Source organism: Orbicella faveolata, unplaced genomic scaffold (genome assembly GCF_042242905.1).
Source record: "Orbicella faveolata isolate gen_17 unplaced genomic scaffold, um_ofav_v1 contig_4, whole genome shotgun sequence".
Classification (NCBI taxonomy): Eukaryota; Metazoa; Cnidaria; class Anthozoa; order Scleractinia; family Merulinidae; genus Orbicella; species Orbicella faveolata.
The window spans coordinates 1,609,516-1,630,351 of NW_028301569.1; the positions used below are offsets into that span (position 1 = coordinate 1,609,516).

The following is a 20,836-nucleotide window of genomic DNA, read 5'->3' on the forward strand; positions in this document are numbered from 1 at the left end:
GAGCGTGCAAGATGGAGCTATCTTGCCCGCTCGGGTCTAGCCGCCGCTTCCCGCAAGAGAAATTTCCCCGAAGGCCATATAATAAATCCTTTATTGACCAAGCTTGTTCGGTCAAGATGGCTGGATATAGATCGTTTTCACGTGACGTCATCACTTTTTAGAATCCAAAACTAAAGAGCCACCAAAGTTTTTATCCTCGTCAGGCATAAGAGGCGGTATATTTATATCTGTTTTCAATTTTACAGCTCAATAGCGCGCTTCGTTTGGAATCCAGAGCATTTTGAATTTCAGGATTCTGAGCCTTTTTTAAAGTTAGAACATTATGAAAAGTGCTTATGTAAATGCTTGTTTGATCAGTACTGACAATCAGTCACCCAGAAAGCCAAAGTAAGTTCCAGATGTTTACACTATTTTCCGGCCGCCATATTGGTGTACCTCGGAGGTACACCAACATGGCGTTTTCATACTGGGCTCTGTAACTATCTGCGAAACATTTCGACGAATATCTGAAGTTTGGGGAAACGCACATGCCTAAAACTTGGAGAAGTGTCTCATTTAGTTATCTTGTATAACATCATAATTTCATAGCTTTTTCCACTGGACGGTTTTCGATTATTTTTTTGTTGCGTGACAGTGAAAACGATCTATTGGCCTCGTTCTTTTTTTGCGTGTTTATGGACCTCGACTCCGTCTCGGTCCATAAACTCCAGCCATCTTGACCTCACACTTGGTCAATAACTCATACATATATATACCGTAAATAAATGATTTTACTAGCTGACTTTTAACCTTTGTCTATTTGTAAAATCAAGTTTTTTTTAGCAGCAACCGAGGTTTTACAGTCAGATACATGTATGCATAGTGTCAAAGTCCATGCCAGTGAAGAGGTCACGATTTGTTGATACGTTGTGTGACGCCGCCAGTTTCTGTAGACTCTCAAGTTTCTTGGAATATTTAAATTACGTACATATATGTTATTTGACGGCTGGGTCTTGAAAATGCCGCCCTCGGCCTGTATGGCGCGTTTTCAGGGTCAAAATTAAAAACTAACTTTTCCACCTTTCCTTACCTGCTAAGTAAAATGTCTGTCATTTCCTGTCTTTGAAATTAGACAGTACGCATCTCTTTTGACCTCCGAAACAATACATTCCGCGTTTCCTGAATACTAAAATCATAACATCCGGCATATTTTGACCTTTGAACAAAATTCTCCGCGTTTCCTGACTTCTCTCGAATTTTAAGTCCGGCATGTTCTGACTTTCAATGTAATTAGTTACCAAATGTCGTAATATTTAGTTTAAATATCTCAACGTAACATCCCATACTGACACCTGACAAGCAATTTAGTTCGTAATGAAATCTCGCTGCTGAGCCGACATTCTGATTTGCAAAATTTGTAAATTTGCGTTTTCTGACTTCTCGATTCTACCAGGCGTCTTTTCCGCGCAAGCCTGGATCCCCTGATGCAAACCTAGTGCCAGGACCCAAGGGGGCCGGGGGTTTTCCCGGGGATTTATTAATGGTGTCGACGGCATAAGAGCAATTCTTGAGCAGTCTTCGCAATACATCATTCGACCTTGCAAGGAGACTTCAACAGGACACAGTTAGTGAAGATGTGGCTGATTATGTTCTGTTCCGATTGGAACAAATTTCTCGCCATTTGGTTCGACTTGCTGACAACATGCAGGTGTTTGATACAGTTCGACCCTCACTCGCCACTGTGACGCGAATGTTGTCGGAGGTAGAGCGGAATTGGTATCATTCCTCCCCAGCAGTAGCAAACCAGCCTAGAACAGTTGGGCGTCCTAGGTTCGAGATTCCACGGGAGCAGCTGCAATATCTTGCCGATTATGAAATCAACTTACCCGACATGTCCAGCGCCCTTGGTGTGAGTGAGAGTACCATAAAAAGACGTATGCGGGAGTACAATATCTCCATTACCGACAGGACGACAACCATTAGTGATGATGACCTTGATAACATGGTAAGATCCTTTCATAGGGATTTTCCAGATGCGGGATATCGGAGGGTCCAATCGCAGCTAGTGTTTCGCAATATAAATGTGCCCCAGCTGAGAGCCCGAGAATGCATGCAAAGAACGGATCCGGAGGGACTTGCAGTGAGATGGCTATGCCTTACACCAAGAGCTGTGTACTGTGGCACATGGCACATAGACGGGAATCATAAATTGATCAGGTGAACCTTATTCGTAATTGATTATAAGTAAAATTTATTCAGATTTACTGCGCCTAGTTTCTAATACAGGTGGTTGTTGGTTAGTCTCCTTCCCAGCCGGTTTTTTTTTGGGGGTGGGGGTGGGGGATGTCACGCAACGCTCTCTCCATAGAAGCGTTGCGTGACACCCAAAAAACGGCTACGAAGGAGACTAGTTGTTGGTAGTGAGGACAGAATCCATGAAAGGACAGCAAAGTATGGACTCATGTATTTTAAGTTTCAGATGGAAGATTGTAGTGCATGGTGGAGTTGATGGATGCACAAGATTTCCAGTATATCTTAGAGCTGGAACAAAGAATACCGCAGCTACTGTTCTTGGCCTTTTCCAACAAGCAGTGGTAGAATATGGACTCCCCTCAAGGAATTTTTAATAAACCCTTGTTAAAATAAAGTGTACAGTAGCCTCCAACAAAAGCACTTTTCAGTCATCAAAATGCTTCTCAAGACAAATAGATTTTCAAATTTTCCACGGTCTTCATCCCATTGCCCTGCATCCCCCCGCCCTCCCCCCGTGCAGGAGCAGGTAAGCCATTCCGGCGCTCCTCTACATCATGACCCTAGAGTCTGCCGCCTACTTTATGATTTCCTCCTGCTACTTTATTTCAATTTGAAAACCCTGATCACATGTTATGTGTATTATTGTTGGATCCACGCCTACGCGGAAAAGACGCCTGGTAGAATCGAGAAGTCAGAAAACGCGCATTTACAAATTTTGCAAATCAGAATGTCGGCTCAGCAGCGAGATTTCATTATGAACTAAATGGCTTGTCAGGTGCCGGCATGGGATGTTTAGTTGAGATGTTTAAACTAAGTAGTACGGTATTTGGTAACTAATTACATTGAAAGTCAGAACATGCCGGACTTAAAATTCGAGAGAAGTCAGGAAACGCGGAGAATTTTGTTCAAAGGTCAAAATATGCCGGATGTTATGATTTTAGTATTCAGGAAACGTGGAATGTATTGTTTCGGAGGTCAAAAGAGATGCGTACTGTCTAATTTCAAAGACAGGAAATGACAGACATTTCACTTAGCAGGTAAGGAAAGGTGGAAAAGTTAGTTTTTATTTTGACCCTGAAAACGCGCCATAATTTGGTACATTTTCCAGTTTCCAGTCTCTCATCAGCCGAAAACAATTACGAGAAATCGAATTGCAAATGGTAAGCGCCATCTCGTTGGGTTGGTTTGCTGATTTTGGAAAAACCCTTACCGTTATACAACGGTCATCCCAACCGATTTATTCTGACAAATGGTAAGCACCTCATATCTCGATTTTGGAGCAAATTTTTTCTGCCAAAATCGATCGATAAATCCTCGTACACCAATCAGAATCCATTTCCACTCGAACAAGAATATTTTAAAAGATGGCCGCAGAGTCGACCAGTTTGCTAGATCTTCAAAGCCAAAGTTTTGCGTCATTGAATCCAAATCGAACGTGTCAAGTTGGGACGTTTCCTGTTCAGTGTTCATGTCGCGTTTGAAGTCCGCCTCGAGCGAGTTGTGATCTGCTCTCGTCTTTGGACAAAGCGCGACAAACAATTTTAGAATAAGCTTTGATTACATATTTACAGCCGGAAATATGATCTATGTATAAGCCTTTGTGACAAAACAAAAAAACACAATTGCAGCGTTTTAGTAAAACTAAGCAAAACAAAACGACAAAACTAGTGTATCATGGAATTTTTTAGTGTAGGTGACTGTTTCATAGGTTTAGTGAAATTGCTCTATGCAACACCTCCACGTACAGTTTTGAACACATAAATTGGCAAAAAGGAAAAGGGGGTGCTGCTGAACGTTCAAGTTACCCTTATGGGCAAATATTTTAGCCCCGCGGAGCGGAACATTTTACTTCAGGCCCCAAAATATGTCATGACCCCAAGAATCATGTGTAACACACCTATTAAAAATTAATCTCAGTGCGCCACTGTTTACAACTTAGAACAATTCTGATACATTTTTAGTAACCCAAAAGCACTAAGCATCGTCCTCGCCTGCATTTCCTAACCTTTGGTTATTACTAGTTGAATATCTTTTCTTTTCTCTTCCATAGCTCGCTGAACAGGCTCAATAGACAATAATTCACTCTCTTGACTCCACAACGTAGTAACTGTATTGTTAGTAAATCCGCTGTTATTTTGTAGGCTCAGTTACTTGTTGTAAGACAAAAATCGCGTGGACGTGGTTGTTCAATGCAAAAGGGAAAAAGAAATAAGTCAGACTGTTTTCGCTATAAACTGCTTCTATTGGGCGCAAGCAACTAAATTGAGAAGCAAAGAACGGTTCAGAGCTGGTGGAAAATGACAAAGCGTAAGCGCGTTGGTGGCCGTCCTTCCAGTTCTGGCGCGAAAACTCAAGATAATTCCGCTGAAGGAACAGAAGGACGTGAAAAGAAGCGGAGAAAGCGATCTACCTCGCCAAATACCGACCCAGTGAGTATCGATACATAAAAATAGACGTTGAAACGTATCAGATATTCGCCTACGTACAATACCAGCGAAGTAGCAATGAAGTAAGTAATAAAGAACTAGCTTTGTAACCTGAAAACCTCAAGTTCATTTGAGCTTAAGCGGATCACGTTCGTTTAATTTCTTCAGTCAATAGAAACTTAAGCTTGCAGTTGTACTATTGACTAAACCTTACGCAAAATCTTTGCAACTTTATGTGCAACGCAAGTTCTTAAGCTCCAAACGAAAAGCCATCTTGAAGATTAGTAAAAATGGTTATGACAATCCCGTGAATGAAAACATTCTTTCAAAGCGACTCTCTCAATAATATTACTGTAGACCTTCGTGGGACTGATTACTATTTTATCTGCATTTTTCAAGCAAAAAAAACAATAGTTCAGAAACTTAAAACGTGTGCAAGTTGTTCCACAAAAAACATAATTCTAAATTAAAATACAATTCCACAGTCTGCAAAGTACTGCAAAGACTATGGCCCCAATTATATGGTCTTGGGTATACGAGACATCCCCCCCCCCCCCGACCCCCCAGGCAACTTTATCGAGCGTTTATATGTGAACGTTTGTATGTTTATCTGCTGAGTCAAAGTTGTCCCTGCATGATTATTCATAACCCTTATTGAATAATTAAATATACAGATATCCCTCTTTTTACCTGCACAAGGTGAGACAACTCGCCCACCCGAGTTGTCTTGCCCCCCAAGACTGGTTCGCATTCTTAATGTAAACGGTTGATTGATTTTGCAAAGAAATAAGTTTAAAGTTACCTTGGCCAGGGTAACTCGGAAGGAGGGTTGTCTCGGGTACCTGATACCATATAAATGAGACCCTGTTAGGGATAAATTCCGACAAGCGACATGGCCTTGAAACGACGACATGAGAGCAACGAATTGGCGAAGAACAACAGACTACTCCAGTGAAATGGGGAAAGCGACACCAATAGCAAGATAGACCGACAACGAATTTCAGAACTGAGAATGGAGTGATTGTTTTAATGTCTGAGTTGAAGTGAAGATGCATTTCCAGAGTTTTAAATGTATTTTCCTCTCTCATGCGCAATGTCGACAGGTTGTGATACCCAGGCTTTCTTGTATATGTTAAAACGTCTGTGTCGAATAAATCGAGCCTGTCATTGCTGAGTATTTTTTCTCACTCTCAGCTGAGTGAGCAGTGCCCTAAAACGCCTAAAAACACGTTTAAGGAAAAAGGAAAGAGATCTTTGAAAGTCAGCTTTATATTTTTATTAGTGGGCCACTAGTAAAAGAATATGAAGCTGTATTATCAATTAGGAAAAGAGAGACAGGGGAAAGCTGCCAAGGTCTTCTCGTCTTAAGCAGAAGGTAAGGGTTACGCCAAATTCAAAGGAAGATTATAGATAGGAGAGATTATCTGATGGAGGCCGTCAAGAGATTGAGTTAAAGAACGGTTGTTAAACATGAAAATGGTAAAAATAGTCATAGGTTCAATTGTACTTTAGGTCCAAATACTGACTGGAAAAAGGCTGAAAATAGCAATACCAAGCGTCTAAATTTCAAAATTTCCTGGGGAGAGCATGCCCTCACATCCCCTAGGAGGTTAGCAACTTCAGCGCTCAAAAACATGCCCAAGCCCTTAGAAAGCATGCTCCCAATGTGTCCCGCAGTATGCCCCCAGCGCCTTAGAAAATTTTGAAAAATTGAACTAGCTAAGAAGTCTTTTCCTTCATTCTCGGTCGAAATGTGATGCATTAAAAGTAACCATAAAGTAGTCATTAAAGCCACTGACCGGAGATATGCGGGCTCTGCATAAGAATTCCTACTGCTAAAAAGTGTTTGAAGCAAGTGCAAAGCATACAAGGAGTAAATTATATCCAAAGAGATAATTGTAATTTTATATGTACTTGACTAAAACAGCAATTTCTCTCACAATCTTGTGAAATGCCGACATGGCTGGTGGCGAATTTCAGACTGGGGACATGGGTACCCCCCCTAACAGGGCCTCATAAATGGAGCCTACATCAACCACAGTTCCTAATGATGTTCAGTGGGGAAATCTCTTTTTTGAACTCAGATTTCAAACCTTAAAGGCTGGTTTTCACTAGTGACGGAGTTGTAGTCCTAATCAGAAGCGTAGAGTGATACGATCTAGTGAAAATCAAACTGATGGAGTTGAAAACAGAACACTGCAGCCGCCTACGACTCCGTTGCTTATGATCCAGTGAAAACTAGATTGTCAGAGTCAGAAGCAGAAGCGGAAGAATAAACCAATCACAGCGTTCGTTAGCAGGCCTTGTGATTGGTTAGTTCTTCCGTTTCTGCTTCCTACTGCGACATTGTAGTTTTCACTGGATCATAAGCTGCGGAGTCGTAAACGGAATTGAAAGAAATGGAAATGATCTGATTCTTCTGACTCCAATTCCATCGTGCTTATGACTCCTCTTACGACTCTGATTTTCGCTTTTCACTATGTTATAAGGGGTCTTATGACTCCGACCAAGACTCCGACTCCGACTCCGTCACAAGTGAAAACTAGCCTTAAGTATTTGCTATTATTTACTTTTCAATGATTGTCTGAATCCTCAAAAGCCCTGACTAAGTGGTCAAATTTCACAAATGTAATAATGGATGAAACTGTTTCGTTGTTAAGCAAGGGCTTTTTTAAAGTCGGGCATATAAGGTGAATTTGTACTCTAGTAATGCAATTTTACTTGGATTACTGGTGAAACTGCAAGCAATTTTGTCTCCACCTCAAACCAACACCTTACTGTAGGTGGTTGCCATGGAATCTCCTGCAAATTTAGGAACAGTTCATTATTTATGGGGATGACTGGGTTAGAAAATCAGGAATAACTTTTTTGTTTTTTCCTAGTGCCTGTCATAGTATCATATCAAAATTTCATAGCCTGTCTTGATTCATTCTAAAATTTTTCAAAGCCCGGTAAATGGAAATAATATTATAGAAGCTGATATAAAATTGACACAGTAAGAGAATGAAGTTGTTTTATGTATTTCAGCTTGTGTAAATGAATATTTTTCCATTTTTACTTGGGCTTCTTTAGGAAAGCTCAAGTCAAAAAATGCAAGCTGTTTGGTCGCCAAAAGGAGGGTCATGGTCCCAGGCATCGTTTTCGGAAGAGGATGATCCATGAATTAACTTGCTTGAAAGCCTGCCAAATAAGTAAAGTTCATGCTTGTTCTTATGAGAGAACAAATGAACCATGTACAAGTTCAAACTACAAAACACTGGCAAAAATCTATGACCACTGGCTTAAAAACAAACTTTGAAGCTGAGACGAACACCTCAGATGTTGAAAAAAATCAAGAAATAATAATGGTCATACACAAAACTCCGAAGATGAGGCAAACCGTGACATGCAACTGGACAAAGAGGATACTCAACAAAGCATCTTGAATAGTAAATATCTAGGCGCAACTCATGTTAAAATATCCTGATTTCTTTTATTTTTTAAGGGATGATGTATTGTGTGATGTCATCGCTTTGTGCTGGCGTGCATGCATTCCTTTGGATAGTGATTTTACATAGTTTCGTCATGCTGATGTCCGTGCGCTTATGGCGTACACGATTTATCCCCCCGTGGAAGCGAAATGCACTCTGGGAGTTCCTTTGCTGCTTTCCTTTGCAAGTATACAGTTAAAACAACAAATTAATTTCCGGTGAGGTAGTTAGTGTTGCCAAATATTTTTAAAGATAATAAGGTGTCGATTCCAGAGAGAGTAACTTTCCTTTGCGGGTTTCCTTTGCAGCTTTCCTTTGCTGTTTGTAGGATCAGTGGAATGCTTTTAATTTCAGCTTTTAAATGAAGATTTGGGGGTTGATTTTGGTTTATACAGTGTTGGATAAATTTGCACTCACTGGCAATCTCGTAATAAGAACATATCGTCCATACATACAAATTTAGTTAGACTAGCAAGTCGCACACGCAATAGCTGAAGAGTCTATATAAAATTTATGGATTGGTAGCACAGTTGTACTTTTGCCAGTCATGAAGTGAATTGAATGAGCACAGTGAGAGCACTGTATGAGCATTGTATGAGCACTGAAATATACAGTTTACAATAGTGATAATGAAGTCAGGGTACAATTCATTTGCAGTTTTCAGTTTTTTATGAAGTTTTGGAAATGTGCTGTTTTATATTTTCTGTCAATGAAAGAGTGGTTGTGATTAAACAATCGATAATCGTTTTGTCAGGGTAAAGACAATACGAATGTTCATTGATGACAAGTATATGGTTAACAACAAATTAATTTTTGGTGAGGTAATTAGTGTTGCCAAATATCTTTAAAGATAATAAGGTGTCGATTTCAGAGAGAGAAACTTGTACTTTGCAGCTTTCCTTTGCTGTTTGTAGGATCAGCGGAATGCTTTTAATTTCAGCTTTTAAACGAAGATTTGGGGGTGGATTTTGGTTCATACAGTGTTGGATAAATTTGCGCTCACAGGCAAACTCATAGTAACATATCTTCGATACATACAATTTTAGATAGACAAGTGGGTTGCACACGCGATATGACAAGTCAAGAGAAAATGATTTTTTCTTGGACGGGTATATGGTTAAAACAACATATTAAATTTCCGGTGAGGTAATTAGCTTTGCCAAATATCTTTAAAGATAATAAGGTGTTGATTTCAGAGAGGGGAACTATTCAGCGGAGTGCTTTTTATTTTAGTTATTTAATCTTTCTTTTGGGTTGGTACATTTTGCTGACCTCCTAGCACATGGACTAACAAGATGGAGCTGGTACATGAACTACTTGAATGAACCACCAATGGACTACTCTAAATGTAAACCCCTAAAATTCCTAACACTAAAACTTTAAGAATCAGTTTGTCTGCTTATGTTCCAATCTTCTAGGAACAATTTTTAAACGTTATTGCTTCTGCATGCATGGCGTGCTATTTATTTATTTTTGTGTTCAGTTAACTTACTTGTAAAGTACAATGTGATATTGTGGTACAAAGCCTGACTTTGGATGGTGGTTTACTACTGACATGCAAAAAAAAATCTTTTGAGAAATACAATTAGAATTTGGAATCTTTGTTCTGTTTTCTAAGTCCATCTTCCAACCCTCAAACCTGCCACATTCACTCTGTTTGAATTGACTATTGGAGCACCACGTTGTGTTTGAATCGTTCTCAAGCTTGCTCTTGCTATGAATTCCTTGCGGAGGCTTGGGAACTAGTGCTCGATTATGAGGCATTCTGTGGCACTAATGCAATATGGCAGATTCAGAATTACAGCCTGCAAAAAAAGAGGCGTTTCTTGCCAGCTTAGCTTGGCTTCAGTTCAAGCAGCTAGTATGCAGTTACAGAGCTACAAACTTTGAACAGTTTACAAGCACTCTCATCCAAGAGTATAAACATGTTCACCCCGATTTTGTACAACTAGCTTTGATGAGTCCTGTAATCCCAGTATCAAGTGCTCCTTGTGAGCAAGGTTTTTCTGTCCAAAATTCAGTTAAAACCTCGCTGAGAAACAGACTTAATCCTGAACGGCTGAATAGAATGATGATGGTAAGACCAGTTGAGCTTTGAGGATGTTGATTTTCTAACTTCAGCAAGAGTACTTGGGCCATAAAACCTAGGCAAAAGAGAAGAGTTTTAAAGTTACTAATTTATTTTCTGAATCCTGCACCCTGTTTTGAAAAGATATACTACTTATCACCACTCATGATGAATTCGATAGCGTTGATCCTAGCAGTATGCAGGACACCTATCATATATGAACTCAGTTAAATGACCTTGCTCTCCATGAGTTCTCGTAGCTCAGTGGATAGAGCGCCCGCCCGGTGTTCGGGAGGTCATGGGTTCGATTCCTGTCGGGGACTCAGAATTTTTCTTTGTCCCACGCTCGTGTCATGTTGATTAATTCACCTTCACATATACTACTGGTAACCTAAAGAGGTTACTTCCAGACCAAATTTTAATGTAATTTGTGAAGTTTCTTTTCAGTAGCATTCAAGTTTTTGAGTTGGCAAAGTTTTCTATCATATCTCATATCTTTCTGAGTGAGTTTATGAATCAGTGAGAAATACCTTTAGTACTTTATTCCTTTTTGTGACAAGAAAACATAGCAGAAACTGATTGAATAAAAGGTATGTTTATTTATTCTTGGGTGGCTATACCATATTGCTGTGCAGTGCAATAAATTTAATTACCTGCCAAAAGATTAGATTGTTCTCTTAGAATTTAAGGTCATTCCCTAGTATTGCATTGCGCATCACTACTGCGCATAATTTCACACATGTTTTCATGGGCGTTCATGGCTGGGTTGCCAGGATTTGCCAACCACGAGAGGACTGGGTCTTCATCTAGAAACTGGCGACCAATAGTAGAGTCTTCAGGGTCCAATCTCAGGCACTAATCCTCCACTTTGTGAGGAAGTTGTTAATTATTTGTTTTACTGTTGGCTTTGTAATACCTACTGGGCTCACTTTACTACCTTAAGCATTTTACCTAACAAAGCCAAATGTGGTATCTATGGTTACACAGCAAAGGTGTAAAATGTTCATAAACTTTCAGAAGCAAGAAAGGGAATTTGTTTTTACTTGAGTGTTTCCTCTTTAAATGAATTAATAGTGTGTGCAAATTTAACAGATTGCCACAAAATTTGGTGTAAAGATTGCTAAAATATGTTTGAAAAAAAAAGTGTTTAAAACTGTTTAAAACAGTCTCTCTTGCTATGCTTTTGTGGGTTAAGTTTAAGCGTCTTGCATTGTCTTAGACACACTTAATGTTACATGGTGGTGATGTATTAATACTTTTAATGTTAACTATTTTGTTTGTTTGTAGGCTGATACTTGTGCAGAACTGTATGAAATTATCAGGAACTATCGGGATGACAGTGGGAGAATTCTCTGTGAATCTTACATTCGAGCACCAAAGAGAAGGTTTGTTCAGATTGTCCTCTGTTATGGATATTATTAATTATATATACACACTCATTGATCTTGGTGTTTGAAGCAATCTGATTGGTTTGCTGTCTCTCACTAATGAGCATTATTCACACCCTACCAAGTGAAAAATGTCTGATCAAACAAAAACAAAATATTTGCATGCTTAAAATAGCATTTTGCATGTAATTCTGAATTAGAAATCATGAGAATATAGGATGCTGTACCAGAAAATACAAAGAATGCTACAAATTTGGCCTGAAAGTTTTCAAATGTAAGAAAAGACTTACCAACTTGTAACTTTCAGGCAGGTTCAGGACATGTCCTTGGTAACCTGAGCGCCAAATTGCTCTTTGCCCAGCATTTGCAGAAATGAATACTGTGTTCATTAGTAGTAGCATCAAGTGAAAGTTAACTAGTGATATACAAACTTATAAAATTTTTGATGAATAGTGTTAACTTATGCAAATGTATGTAATGTTGTCCAAATGTTCTCACAGATAGGCTGCATCCCCAATTTTTTAGGAAAATTTTGTGATGAGTAAAAAGGTGTGGCTTATCCACTGGTGCTGTTAGGGTAAATTTATGTTATCAGTGCTTTAAATAAGATTTCAGACTGGATTGGTGGTTTTATCCACTTAGAACCCACCTAATATTTCATTTGGTCTCCAGGCAGGACACAGGTGCAGCTAGATGTGCAAGGCTCTAGGGGGTCTAAGGGCAGGCAAATTCAGGAAATGCATTTTGCTGACCAGAGAAACAGTTATTTGGAAATTCAGAATATTTTTTGATTGAACATAAACATCACTAGCCATGTGATTATTTTTGATTAATGCAAAATCATGTATTAAGAAGTAATTTTTGCCATACAAAGTTTATTTGAAATCTTGGAATTCCTGATTGCAAAGAACAAACACAAGTTTGCCATGACTGCCAGGTTAAAACTTAGAAAGACTGTAGTGAATGATTGCATGTCAATTTGCTGTAAAAGTAGAAAAAAAAAATAGAAAAAAAGTCAATCATATTTACTACTTTGATTTGATTTTGGCATGTCATTTGGGCTGCTACCACTCAGAGGACTTTAGGTAAGATGACATGCAGTAGTATGGCAGTGAAACACCCTTGATGTTAAGCCCATAGGCATTGGTAAATATTCTAAACAGGGTCTTCTACTGTATTTTCAGAAACAGTCCTGAGTATTTTGAAGTTGTTTCTACTCCAATTGATTTGTTGAAAATTCAGGTAAGATATAGGATTATGTGTGATAGCGGAGCTCTGGCGGCCCAAACGGTCGCCAAGCAGTGCCCCATGCTCATATAGGAAAGAAAAGGAAACCCAGGAATAGATTTTCTCATGGTTATCATGGCTGTGGTATTGCTCACAAGCACTTACACACAATGGCAGAGGTGGATACGAGCAGGATGTCAGCCATACTCCAGCTAATACATTGACAGAGACTTGCAGCCTTGGTTTAACCCATTGACGCCTGAATGAAATTGCCCGTGACCCACCCCTAATTCCCTGGTGTTTTTTGGAATATTTCTGAGTGAGCGAAAGCACAAAAATAAACCATATGTGCAGTAACCACAGACACAAGATCAGGTTTCAAGACATCGTTTATTTAAAGTTGAATAAATGAAGGGTCAAAATATTAAAAAATATTAGCAAAAAGAACTCAACCTAATGTGTAAAACTGATGAGAAAACAAGAAATTATATTATTTCTTTACTGCACGACAAAATGTCCCACAGAAGCTGAGAAAATTGACTTTGCAAAAATGAGTTAATTATTGACTTTGGAGGACAAAAACGAAACCAAATAAAACAGAATTGAATTTCTTGTACTATAATGGCTAATATTTGAGAAAACAACGAAAAATGAAAGCGAAGAACTCATGTAAAAATCAATCTGAAAACAAGAAATCAGGTAATTTCTTTGCTGCGCAACGAAAATATTACGGCGCTGCAAAAGAAAGATGAAAGTCGTAAATCAAAAAGACGACAAAAACAAGCGAATTATTTTGAGATCAGTCGTATTTCAACCATGTTAAATCAGTGGCCATTTAGTTCTTTTCTCAGCGGTTCTGTAGTAGCTGAATAAGACTCCAAAAAAATATTTGAATGAAGCGAATAAACTAAATAAACAAAGCACCTGGAGGTTGCTGTAAATTAAATATGCAGAAATCCAGTGTGCAAGTTACTCTACACTTTTAAAACCTAAAATTCCCAAATACAGGGAACCAAATGAAAGAAATGTGAAAGGAAGTTCAATAACAATAAATTTTCATTCAAGCTGAGATGAAGAAACCTATTTAAAAGCAAAAAATTGTTTAAAATTTTGCAGGTCTACGTGCTTCGCTGCATGACCATATGTTCAAATTATTCTTCACGCTAACGCGAAAGCTTGAGGTTTGTGGCGACCGCTCTTGCAGTCATTTTAATGCCTGTGGCTGTACTCCTTGATCCTCCATTCTGAGGCCACCTGAATATTGATTTGTATTTTTCCTTTCTATTTTAAAGCCCAAAGGAGTAATTTATCCGTGTTAGGAATGAAAACAAGACCTTGGAAGTTTTTTAGATTTGGCCCGCAACATGCCATGATTACTTGCACTTTTCGAGTGCGCGTTTTTAAGAAGAAAAACCGTCTTTCTAGGACCTCTAAAGTCCTCTGAAAATATGCTCAGAAAGTCCATTCTGATTGGTTTAGTTTTCCTCAAGAACAATAGAACAATAGGAGAACCAAAAAATCTTCAGAGAGGGTAGGAAAGGCAATTGTCCCCATGTGCTTTTTTTCGGGCGGTTACGGGTGGCAGAAATGTAGGAGTTTTTCGCATGGGCGGTTACGGGCGGCACAGGCATCAATTGGTTAACGTGTACATCTTTGATATTGGACATCCATGTTATGGTCAATTGACACCTGTCAAAACAAGTTATCCGCTGACCATTATCACATGACCATATCATGGGCTAAAGTTTAGAGCTCATCGAGATCACATGTTTTTTTAAGTTGACTGCTGACCAAGTGCTGGTTTTTGATTGGATTGCAGGCTCATGTCAGGTTAACTTGTTGTAATTGGGACTGGGTTGTTTGGAAGCTGGTTAATGCTAACCCAGGACCCAAAGTATAAATTTTTCTTGTATGCAAATGTTTTTCACTGCTTATGTTTTGTGTATTTTGAGGTTATTCAAACTCAAAACAGAAGGCCAAACAATATTGACAGAAAATCTAACCGCAAAGTTGCAAAACTCAAGTCAAAATTCTCGCTTATCCTGGGTAAGCTTAATCGGGCTTTGAACAACCCAGCCCAGGAGCTCCGCTTTTAGGCTTGGCTAAATCTACAGTGCGGCTCAAAAGTAAGTTACCACCTCTCGTGTCGTTTCTCGCGAGACGAGTCTCGTTTCTCTCGAGACATTTCTCGTTTCTCGCGAGCTGCATCTCGTTTCTCTCGAGAATCACTGAAGCGTTTAGTATGGCGTATATTACGCGTAAAAAACCGGTTACGGGCAACGATTGCCGCTCTGCAGTTCGTTGTCAAATCGATGGGACCGTCCAACATAAAATATGCATCGATCGTTTGCTTGATTCATATCGAACAAAGGTAATATCGAACATCGAACGTAACTACAAGTAGAGTTACATGCGTTTCAATTCGTGCGATCACGGGGGCAAAGAGTTGATTTTGCAAATCTTACTCACTCTGAATGATTCAGTTACCTACATTTGCTCACTCTGCAATAACCGCTAACTCAAACAAACATTTCATTTCGCGTAGGAGAAAAACGTTCCGGCTTTCGGCATGCGCCAGCGAGTCAATTGGGAATGGGAGTCATGAAAGTGTCACGGAAATTGTTGAAAAAATTATATCTCCAGTTCTATTTGGCATAAATCGTTCATTCAAATGCTGAAATACGATATCTTTGAAGACAGGGGTCTTTATCAAGGTTTCTGAGATGCGCCGTTTACATTACATGTACATGTAGTTTTAACTTTTTCTGCCAGCACGAGTTTTGTCTAGCGGTACGTGTCGACAAGTCGACCACATAATGAACTTTTATTGTTCTCCGAAACGTCAAGGCAAACACTAAAAATATATTTCCAGTTTTATTTGGCATAAATCGTTTATTCAAATGGCAAAATACTATATCTTTGAAGACAGGAGTTTCTAATAATGTTTATGTGATGCGACGTTTACAGTAACTCAATGTTTTTGCAAGGGAAAGTTCTGTCTAGCGGCAGTCGATTTAATACGCAAATGAAGTTTGTTTTGCAAAGCGTTGCCGCAAAAACATCACCGGTTCTATTTGATATAAATCGTGTTTTTCCAATGGGACAATACACTCTCTTTAACAGATAGAATTTTTGTTGCTCGACAACGAAGATCTCGAGCGGTATGTGAATAAACATTTTATATATCAGTCGATACAGCGGTCTAGGCCTGCCATAAGATACATGATCTGACTTCTGAACACTGAAATGCACTTTTATTACCACATTTGCACATAACTATTATTAACATTGGCCAGCTAGTCTAAGAGTCGTGATCTTTTCTAAATTACATTCATGACAACGGAAACTTTTCTCTTCGAACGGCAATACTGTACTTGAGCGCGCTCAAATCCACGAAACTATGTTGTTATCTCTCAATCTTTCTTATATGAACTTGAACACGTGAGAATCTCCGATTTTAAGACTGATGAATTCATTTTTTTCACAAACTGGACTGTTTCGCACAAACTGGCCGTTAGGGTTCAATCTAAGAAAGCGGATTTTAGCGCACTCAAACATATGAATTAATTAAGAGCCCAGACCTGAACCCTATCGAGCTTATCTTGCATGAACTTAAACACTTCCTTCGCATCAACGTAAAGCCCACAACGAAGGATGAGCTTCTCGGCGGGATAACGCGATTTTGGCAAGAAAGAATGACGGCAGAGAAGTGCACGACGTACATTGACCATTTACAGAAGATTGTGCCATTGGTAGTTCAGCGAGAAGGCCCTGCATCTGAGCATTAACAACAGCTCTTTTCAGAGCTAACCTAGAGAAAATCCTGTCATCGTTTACGAGTATGAATAAAAAGTTAGTCGAGGTTTCATGATCAAAGCGTGGTTTAGCATGTTTATGAGTATGAATAAAAAGTTAGTCGAGGTTTCATGATCAAAGCGTGGTTTAGCATTTTTACGAGTATGAATAAAAAGTTAGTCAAGGTTTCATGATCAAAGCATGGTTTAGCATGTTCACGAGTATGAATAAAATGGTAATCAAGGTTTCATGTTCAAAGCGTGGTTTAGCATGTTCACAAGTTTGAATAAAATGGTAATTGAGGTTTCATGATCAAAGCGTGGTGTCGCATGTTCACAAGTTTGAATAAAATGTTAGTTGAAGTTTCATGATCAAAGTGTGGTGTCGCATGTGTTCACAAGTTTAAATAAAATGTTAGAGGTTTGATGTGGCAAAAAGCGTGTGAACACAAATATGGATAAAAAGTTTGTCGAGGCTCAGTGATTAAAGTGTGTGTTCAAAAGGTAGTCGAGATTCCTTATGTTTACAAAGCGTGTGTTCTCAAGCGTACACAAGTATGAATAAAAAGTTAGTCAAGTCGGATTTCATGTGCAAAGCGAGCGTTCACAAGTTTGAATAAATTAGTTATTCGAATGTGAAGTGAAGTATGATCAAAGCGTGGCGTGCGTGCAACTTTTGAATAAAAAGTTCGAGGCTTATGTGCAAAGCGTGTGTTCGCAAGTTTGAATATTAAATTATTCGACGGAACACTTAGCGTCGTTTCGTATGTTCGCAATCTTTGGATAAAAAGTTCGTCGAGTTTCCCGACAAATCAGCTGGGAGCGATAGTTGGCAAAACATAGGTGGTGCTGCTGTGTTGACTTAGTGATCGTGATCGCTGCTTTAACTTCCAACACGTAGATCGGGTGACAAAACTCCCATGTTGTTTCATGAACACTACATTTTGATTATCAACTGTATGAATCACGTTTAGGGTTGTGAACAAACTTTTGTTTTAACACCTATACAAACAAGAGAATTAATACAACTGTAAAACATATTTGTAAACACGAGTGACTAACTTGCCGACGATTCACATACCTTCAACTTTTATCTTGCATGTATTTACAAAAACTAAACGTTAAGCAAGTCTGGCTGGAATTAAAAAAAAGGTTTGGCCGATGTATATGAAACAATACTGGATGCTTGAGAATTTATAATAAACACATGGTACACATGCATTGCTGATGAGAATGAAAATCGTGTCTACCGCGCTAATCGATACGATACGATACAGACGTCTTATTAACAAAACAGGTTTTGAATACCGACGAATGCGTAGCATTGGTACTTCCAGTGCACTCGCGAGAAACGAGTCTCGTTTCTCTCGAGACGAGTCTCGTGAGAAACGAGACGCGTCTCGCGAGACGGTGGTAACTTACTTTTGAGCAGTACTGTATATATTATGGTAGCTTAATAAAGCTTTGCAGGATCTTAAAGCTATGGACATTGCAGCTTTTCTGTGTGATTTCATGGCTCACAAAATAAACTTTAGGCAAATTTTTCCTCTGAAATTGCAGACTTGGTTACAAATCAACCACCACTGATGGTGTAAGAGAAATCAGGGTTAAAACTAATGCTCAAGGACTAAATCAGGAGTACAATGGCTGTTTGAAGGACTTAATTATGTCACTTGCTGAATGTTGTCTTCCTTGTTGTGTTTCTTTCAGTCGTAAGCTTTTCACAGACTAATGCTTTTCCTATTGCACTTTGTTTCTCAATCAGCAACGTCTGAAAACAGATGAATATGAAGACATTGATACTTTTAGTGCTGATGTAAACTTGCTGTTTGATAATGCTATCAAGTTCTACAAATCTGATGCACAAGAACACAAGGATGCTATTAAACTTAAAGAGGTGTTTGAAGATGCAAAGGCTCGCCTCTGTTCTCAAATGCATAAAGGTAAATTATGCAACTGAGCTTCCCTTACAATTTAAAGTGAATTAAGTGTAACAGCTGCAGCTCTTGATCCAGCATATTTCTCATGATCAAGAGATGCTTGACCATGCTTAACCAAGTTCTCAGCTGAATTCAGTTTCTTTTGTCCTCTTGATTTGGTACTGAAAGGGATATGTTTAAATAGAAAACCTAGTTATTCTGTGTGATTGGAGAATGTTGAATTAAGTCTGTAAGTCCTCAGATTCTTTGTTCACAATTGAACAGAACAATTATTTACATCTCCAGTGAAGGAGTAAATAGATTATGCTTAAGGTGCAGTGCAGCTCAGATATAAGCGAACTACGCATACACAATTTATACTGAAGCGTTCAATCTAGTTCCCAGGGTCTCTCCTCTTCTCGTCCTCCTCTTTCACTCCTCTCTCGCTCCGGGTGGGTGGGAAGATGGGAGATCCTGGGAACTAGGTTGTGAAGCATTCTGTGGCCTAGTCGAATATATGAGATCTCAGGTTTCCTTGACACAAATTATACTCTCAAACAGTAAAATAACTCTTTCCTTGATGAAAGAATTGTTTAGCAAAGTTTTCTTGGTGCACCGCTCATGTTTACTTAATTTTTCTTCAAGGAATAGTTCTGTGTATCAGTATGTGTCAGCAAGTCATTTGCAAGATGTTCCTTAACATCATTAGTTCCGACTAGATCTTGCATCAAAACTGAAATGATGTCTACATTTCTACTTGGCACAAATGGTTCTTTCTAGCAGTTACATACCCTTTCTTTGAAGAATGGAGTTTATCAAAGTTTCCGTAACATGTGGTTTACATCGAGGTTAAAATTTTTTCTGCAAGCAAAAGTTCTTTGTTTTGGTGTGTGTCTGCTGGTCACTTGCACGAACCATGTTCATATTCTGTCGATTGAAACATGTTATCTTCCGGTTGTACTTGGTACAAATTGTTTGCTCTTTGAAGATGGGATTGTTGAAGTCTCATCCCTGTTCTATTTGGCAGAAAGCAGTAAATTGTCCATTCAATCCATTTAATAGGTTGCCCAATTACAAAATGCTTGTTCCAGCCAAGTCTAGTCTGAAGGCATGTGCGTGTATACGGTATATGCGTATTCAAAATAAAGAAAACTCTTTCTGGCTCTGACAAGCTCTCAAGTTGTTGAAAACAACAATGACCTGTTAAGAAAAGAAGAAACAATACGTTAGCTCCTGCATACTAATGAGCCAGAAATGCCTATACTGTATACGCGTATGTGTGTATGTGTGTATATATGTATACGTGTATATGGCTGATGCAAATAAATTATGCATATATTTTGGTTCGCTTATATCTGAGCTGCACTGTAGGTATGATCATGTGTTGGGATTATACTTAAGGTTACCATAGACCTTTTGGGGTTGTCCTTAGCCAAGGAAATTGTCAGCATAAACTATGAAATATCAATGAGTGATTCTAAAAATATCCATACCCTACCACGGGGGGGCATGAACATTTTAACCCCCCTTGCCTTTGGAAATTTCAAAATGCTCTACCCCCATGCCCTTGGAATTCCAAATCGTTAACTCTTCCTCCCCTCCGGAATTTTGAATTATTTTTCAGACCCTTTGGAGCCTAAAACTTCTAACGAGCAAGAAACTTTTGCCTTTTCCTCCCTCCAAGAAAATTCTGCTCACAATTTTCGGTTAAGCAAACAAGCAACTCAAGTTTATTATAAACGTTTATCAAAGTACAACGTAGCTTTCCCTTCTAAGTGTTATCTTTAAGTTGCTTAGCAGCAAATAAACCTTTTTGTTTTAAGTTCATTAGCTTCATATTTTCAGGAGTGTACATCAAATTGATACCAGTGGAAGACAAAAGTAAAGTTTGCAATGTACCGTCATCCATCATATTCAAAATTTTGTTCATCGAGTAACTGCTGACCACTAGTAATAACTGTAATATACCTAGTCTGTTTTGCGACGCGTGAATAGGTCTAGAAGTTTTTGTAGAGCGCTATGCCCCTACCCTTTTATCACCGATCACTTTGTACTTCTTCTCTTGTGTGTACATATAAAAGCTTGCTCCCATGCTTACCATCAGGGTTTGGTGTGTTGTAGAAGTTTTCATCAAGCCCTACACCTGAACTTGTTCATAAACGATCATTTCTACATAATGAACTGTACAGCTCTAGTATCACACATATCTAGATAATGAACTTTATGGCTCTATGGCTCTATTTTGCCCGTATATTTTACTTTCCTTTAATGCAGTAATAGTCCTTTAAATAGTATGTTTCTACCGCAGTATA

At 38.8% G+C, this 20,836-nt stretch overlaps 2 protein-coding genes across 3 annotated transcripts in view; both read left to right on the plus strand.

Annotated features, from left to right (window-relative positions):
- Positions 1 to 1,020: 1,020 nt before the first annotated feature.
- LOC149100885 (uncharacterized) lies at positions 1,021 to 2,702 on the plus strand. 2 transcript variants are annotated; one of them, XM_089276255.1, is made up of 2 exons: positions 1,021 to 2,196; positions 2,453 to 2,702. In XM_089276255.1, exons 1-2 carry the CDS (start codon positions 1,682 to 1,684, stop codon positions 2,604 to 2,606), a joined length of 669 nt encoding a protein of 222 aa, XP_089132381.1. In that variant the 5' UTR covers positions 1,021 to 1,681; the 3' UTR covers positions 2,607 to 2,702. The 2 variants fall into 2 exon arrangements, with proteins under 2 accessions (XP_089132381.1, XP_089132382.1); XM_089276256.1 differs by having other exon boundaries at positions 2,459 to 2,702.
- A 1,640-nt stretch (positions 2,703 to 4,342) lies between these two features.
- LOC110052202 (protein polybromo-1-like) overlaps positions 4,343 to 20,836 on the plus strand; it is a 218,513-nt gene continuing 202,019 nt past the window's right edge. The window contains exons 1-4 of the mRNA XM_020758318.2: positions 4,343 to 4,661; positions 11,484 to 11,581; positions 12,769 to 12,826; positions 18,371 to 18,548. Coding sequence (XP_020613977.2) covers positions 4,530 to 4,661; positions 11,484 to 11,581; positions 12,769 to 12,826; positions 18,371 to 18,548 — 466 coding nt within the window. The 5' untranslated portion in view covers positions 4,343 to 4,529. The remainder of the gene's footprint in view (positions 4,662 to 11,483; positions 11,582 to 12,768; positions 12,827 to 18,370; positions 18,549 to 20,836) is intronic.